General features: G+C 44.2%; 1 protein-coding gene across 2 annotated transcripts; it reads left to right on the forward strand.

Moving 5' to 3' along the window:
• The first annotated feature begins 1,631 nt into the window (after positions 1 to 1,631).
• LOC311143490 (protein ABHD13-like) lies at positions 1,632 to 4,660 on the forward strand. 2 transcript variants are annotated; one of them, XM_084179316.1, is made up of 2 exons: positions 1,632 to 1,777; positions 2,876 to 4,660. In XM_084179316.1, the coding sequence occupies exon 2, from the start codon at positions 2,920 to 2,922 to the stop codon at positions 3,979 to 3,981; it is 1,062 nt and encodes a 353-aa protein (XP_084035442.1). In that variant the 5' UTR covers positions 1,632 to 1,777; positions 2,876 to 2,919; the 3' UTR covers positions 3,982 to 4,660. The 2 variants fall into 2 exon arrangements, with proteins under 2 accessions (XP_084035442.1, XP_084035443.1); XM_084179317.1 differs by having other exon boundaries at positions 1,632 to 1,766.
• The last annotated feature ends 1,368 nt before the right edge of the window (positions 4,661 to 6,028 follow it).

A 6,028-nucleotide genomic window follows, 5' to 3' on the forward strand; every position in this document is an offset into this window, starting at 1 on the left:
GGGGCAGGATGCCCAGTTAAGAAGTGACCACCGAGGGTGCTTTGTGTCTCTCTTTCTCGCTCTCTCTCTCTTCCTGCTGCCTTCATGGATAGAGGGTGTGTATGTGTGTGTGTGTGTGTGTGTGTGTGTGTGTGTGTGTGTGTGTGTGTGTGTGTGTGTGTGTGTGTGTGTGTGTGTGTGTGTGTGTGTTTGTGTGTGTGTGTGTGTGTGTGTGTGTGTTTTTTGGAAGCAAAATGTTTGCATGGTTGTTTTATTGTAATGGCTGCTTCTATTGTCACATATATTCAAATGTAGAACTTGCGGTAGCCTACCTTTTCTTCTCTCTGCGGCTAAACTAAACCTCTGGTAGAAAAGTGTTCTTGTTGATCAGAAGAATATCAGGTAGAGATGTGTGTGCTGTGGGGATGCAGTTTATTCTTCTGTAGCTCTGCCTTTCGTTACAAGGTCACTGGGAGATGAAGCAGTTCATGTCAACAGTAAACAACACTGTGCTATTTCTCATCCATCATCATGTTTGGAAAAATGTTGGATATAATTTGATCCACTGTGTATGACACCTCTGTTTGTGTACTGACATAACTGTGTGGCTATATTTTGTTTCTACAATCTAATGTCATCTGGCAGTACACACACACGCGCGCACACACACCTATGCGCACACACACCCCCACACACACAAACCTGCTCCCTATAGTAATCCCTCAGTGGACCTTTGTCAGTGTTTTTTGTGGAGGAGTGGGAAATAAAGTGCTCATAATTTATGCTGTTCTATTTTGAGATATTCGAACAACCTTTTGGTGCAAACACACTCTGCTTAAGATATTCTCAACATCCTCAGGGGGGTTATTATTTATGTTGGCTCCAGCTGTCTGTGGCACCAAATAAAATCCTGAACAAACAAAAACACTGTTTATTTATGTCAAGCCCTGAGGGGATGTCTGCTTGAACACTCGTTGTATTTCCTCTCCCATGATTCTGCTTTATAACTATCAGTCACTAATTTAATTGTTTATCGACCTTGCAGATGATAGAACAAAATGCTGTGTTGCTACAATGTTTTGTGAATGACAATCACTGACGAACTGAGGTTATCGCTTACGTTGCCATAATTTAGGGGTTTAAATATATACCTACTTATTATTATGCATGTTACAATGGACCATGGATTAGCGTGAGATGCTCCAGTTTTGCATCCCTCAGGGGGCCTTGGCCATAAAAAGCCATATTCACAGATCACCATCTAGTGGAGACCAGTTGAACATCGTTTTTTTGGAAGTTGGAAATGAAAAAAATGTGGAACCTTCTTTCTCTTTTTTGCCACGTTCTACACGGTATTTCTAAAAGTGACACGAAGGGAACAAATACGGTCGTCACTAGTTACCACAGCCACAAAGTTATAAACCCCGCCCATTTCTACCATGTATCTTCTTAAAATCTGATTTCAGACCTAACCCTAACCTCAACTCTTACCTTAACTACATTGCTAACATCATGCCTAACCGTAACCTTAAATTAAGACAAAAAAAGCAAATGTTTGTTTTCATGAATTTCTACGATATACTTTGTGGCTGTGATAACTAGTGGAAACAAAAAAATACTCACAGGAAGTAGATAGCTAGCTAACTGCGTTAGCTTTTCCGCCGGGTTGTTTCTGTCAAGCTGCTCATATCTGAAAATACATTTTGTGTGAGCTTCTAGATCGAATGACAGCGACTCCGTTGACTGCAATAGTTTTATCTCGCTGCATGCAGTTGAATCGCTAAATGGTGAGAGAGAGGTAAGTATGTAGCTAGCTAGATGGATACAGTATATGTGCCAAGTTGATGCTAGGTAGGTGGCATTTTCCAATGTGAATTACAAATCGATGTTCACACAGAAAGGAGCTGCAAGCTTGAGCATTTTGGGACACATAAAATTAGCTAAATTTGCAAACTACGTCTTGTCGACTTTTACATAGCTAGCCTAGATAATGTTTCTGCATGCACTGCCTGGACGTGTAACCCTTTTTCAGGTTATAGAGTTAGCAAATAGCTATCTAGTTAAATGTTAACTGTTCAAATAGTCTTTGTTGTTGACAATGACCTGACATGACAGCACGCAAGGTAGATAACGTTAGCAGTTATTTATTTTGACAACATGACAATCATAATAACGCTTTTCTTGACAGTTGCATTCCTAATTTGACCCATTTGGCAGTTGTTTTTAGCTCTAAAACACCATCTCTGATGTGACATGGATGGAATTATTAGCAAATAAATGACTGCTGGAATGTTCTATTCCAATGAGTTGTTGTCATGTGCATTAGAACCATACCATACCATATGTTGTATAGTCAAATACCTGTCTCATATTTGCCAACCAATTCACAGTGGTGCTGATTTGCAGTCTCAACCCCAACCAGGTATTGTGTAACTGAGGCGTGTTTGGTTCTAATCAGTTTAATGGTTGGGCAGATTAAGGCCAAACAGTGGAATGATGTGGGAAAGAACTACTGGCTCTTGTATAGTCCAATGACCCTAGGGCGAAAGCAGTCAGCCTAATTTCACCAGTTAACCACCGCTGAGACTGTAGCTATATCAGACACGCTTGCTTTAACATTGAGGCAAGGCTGCACATCAGCTGATTTGATAGTGGCTTTGTCTGTGTGTGGGTGTGGTGTGCATTGCTCTACTGGTGTCTGTTTCCTCTGACGTGTAAATTGTTTATTTAAGGGCCTTGTTATTCCCATCTGTGGAAGGCTTGCTGAGCTGTAAATTGTGAGAGGAGATGAAAAATCTCTTGAGTGGTCCGTGTCTAGTGCAGTGCATCAGTCATGATTTTCAATCTCTCCTCTCTCTCTCTCTCTCTCTCTCTCTCTCTCTCTCTCTCTGCACAGAGTGTGTGTCATGGTGGTGTGATCCTGTGTGTCTCCTCTGTGCCATGGAGAAGCCGTGGAGGCTGTGGGGCTCGGTGGAGCGCTGTGCCCTGGCCTTGGCCTCCTGGTCCTGGGGTGCCTGTCGCATCTCCCTCCTGGCCCTCATCCTCACCTTCCACCTCTACGGAGGCTTTTTTCTCTTGGCTCTCATCCTGGCCTCGGTGGCCGCCATCCTCTACAAGTTCCAGGACGTGCTGCTCTATTTCCCCGACCAGCCCTCCTCCTCCCGGCTCTACGTAGCCACGCCCACAGGCATCCCCCATGAGAACGTCTACATCCGCACCAAGGACGGCGTGCGCCTCAACCTTATCCTGCTCCGCTACACCGGCGGAGACAGCCTTGACAACCCCGGGGTCGCCCCCGGCAATGCATCTAACCCTGCCTCCAAGGCCCCGCCCACCATCCTTTATTTCCATGGCAACGCGGGCAACATCGGGCACCGGGTGCCCAACGCTCTGCTGATGCTGGTGAACCTGAAGGCCAACGTGGTGCTGATGGACTACCGGGGGTATGGGAAGAGCGAAGGTGAGCCCAGTGAGGACGGCCTGTGCCTGGATGCCCAGGCCACGCTGGACTATGTGATGACCCGGCCCGACCTGGACAAGACCAAGGTGATGCTGTTCGGCCGCTCTCTGGGGGGCGCGGTGGCGGTGCGCCTGGCCTCGGCCAACCCTCATCGGGTGGCAGCCATCGTGGTGGAGAATACCTTCCTCAGCATCCCGCACATGGCAGCCACGCTTTTCTCCTTCCTGCCCATGAGGCTACTGCCCCTGTGGTTCTACCGGAACCAGTTCCTGTCCTACAGACAGGTGCCGCTGTGCCGGATGCCCTCGCTGTTCGTGTCGGGCCTATCGGACCAGCTCATCCCGCCTGTCATGATGAAGCAACTTTACGAGCTGTCGCCGGCACGGACTAAACGGCTGGCCATCTTCTCTGAGGGCACGCATAACGACACGTGGCAGTGCCAGGGCTACTTCGCCGCCCTGGAGCAGTTTGTCAAGGACCTGATGAATAGCCACACCCGTGAGGAGAGTGTCCAGTCCACAGCCAGCGTCACCATCATCTAATCTAGAGAGAGGAAGAGGGTGGGTGTGGTCTAGAGAAAACCCTACAGTCCATACTCCCTAGTCACTTGTTTAGATCAGATACCATTGAAGAGGTGTAATAAGCAATATGGTAAAAGCTAGGGCAAGGTGCAGCCAACCGCTACCATATTGCTTATACCTGTCCAGTTCTTTATGATCTACTTGAAGTGCCTATGGTGGGGTAGCGGTAACTAGGCTGAGCTACTAGGGTCATGTTGGAGAGAATGTTAATTTCTACACTTTTGTCTTGGTTTGGGTTTTATCATGCTCTTATTCCATATTTGTAACTCTACCATATCAAACAATTGGGGAGTACTTTTGAAGTGGGGGGTGACTAACATGGAAATGTCTTCATAAGTCTATTTGTGAACAATGACTGCAGTGGGTGAACATGTACTTGTTATGGCCTTCTTTGAATGATTTACACACCATACCATACACAACCATGTTCGTCCTGTCAAACACAACCACACTTTTTAAGAACACTTCAAAAAACGAAGAAGAAAATAAACTACTGGAGGAGGTCTGCCAAAGGTGCACCTGAATTTCGATAATTCAATGACAATGTTTAACTAACACAATAGCATTTCAGTAAATCAATAAGAAATGTTTGACCAATATGATAGTGTTTCAGTAATTCAATAAAAAAAGTTTGAGTTTATTTTAATTGTGTAATCTACTGTTATTTCATGACACACTGTTTAAAGTTACATGTGTGAGGATTTTATAGACCTCGTAGTATCTTCATAGTTTCATATTCGACTTTTTACCGAAAATCCCGTTCATATCAGCCGATAGATAGTGCCATATGGGCTGAATCATATTGGCTATGTATGTGGTACTGTGAAAAGGTGCATGCACAACCTTGCAGTTTCACTTAATGTTTCACTCCCAAACTATTTTGTTGTTGTAAATGGCCAGATTATATTCCAATGTTGCATAAATCCCATTCTACACTGTATATTCTCTGACAATAAATGTAAACGCCGATGTGGCTGGAGCTGTTGTCAACTCTTTGCATAGTTTACCCATGACCCTTTATCTTGGTTGCCAACACCAGGGCTTTCAGGTGGATGTGACCTTTAGATTGTTGCTGATAGAAATGTACTATATAGAATAGACAACTATTCTGCATTATGACATGTAAGGCGTGTCTATCTGTACAATACATTTCTATCTGCAATGTTCTGAACTCTGCACACTATTAAAAGCGAGAGGACCCTCACCCAAATACCATTGCCTGAAAAAACCTAGCTCTGTTAGCTTCCTGTGAAAGTGAAGGACACTTTGGTGGGATAGAGTGCATGTTAGGTGTGTGAGGATTACATTTTGATCTCTGTGTTAGTACCATGAGACTTGTGTTACTAAATTGTATTATTATTTGTGTTAATCTATTCTTCTCAACATAATAATTGTTCTGTCAAGTAGGCTAGTGTCTCATTTCACCCCATGGCTCTTTGTGGAGAAATGGCTTTACCTGCTTGGAGCGCTTTTAACGAGCGAATTAACTTTTCCTGCATGTCTTCCAGGGACTGGAGCTGAGTTAGACAAATAGAAACTCTAACCGTGCTGGGTCGTGATCATTAACAGATTATAACAGGGAGGGAATACTTGTCCAATAAGAAATGCTCATTTTCGGGGGGGTTTCGTTACAAAATGTATTGCTACGGTGTGCGCTAATGAATGCGACTCACTGCACTGCAGCATTCTACTGTATCAAAGCCATTCTGATACACCAAACAGAGACACTCAGAATCAGCAGACATGTTGGATCTAGAATCTAACTTCAGACTAAACTGCTTTTATCACTGAGCGGAAACAGTCACAGTCAAGAGACATTTCTATTTTTTAACTGTTTTAACTTTGATATAGCACACTTATTATTAAATATTTAGACTACTACTTTCTGAATGCAGTGCGGTCAGTGTGGATGTGAGTTGACCAGTGTGCTGTAAATGAAGAGAAACAGTAGGCTACTGTGTGAGATGAGATCCCCAGCATTATACTGCATTATGTGGGACATTTTGTC

The sequence above is a fragment of the Coregonus lavaretus genome (assembly GCF_964263955.1).
Source record: "Coregonus lavaretus genome assembly, chromosome: 16".
In the NCBI taxonomy this organism is placed as follows: Eukaryota; Metazoa; Chordata; class Actinopteri; order Salmoniformes; family Salmonidae; genus Coregonus; species Coregonus lavaretus.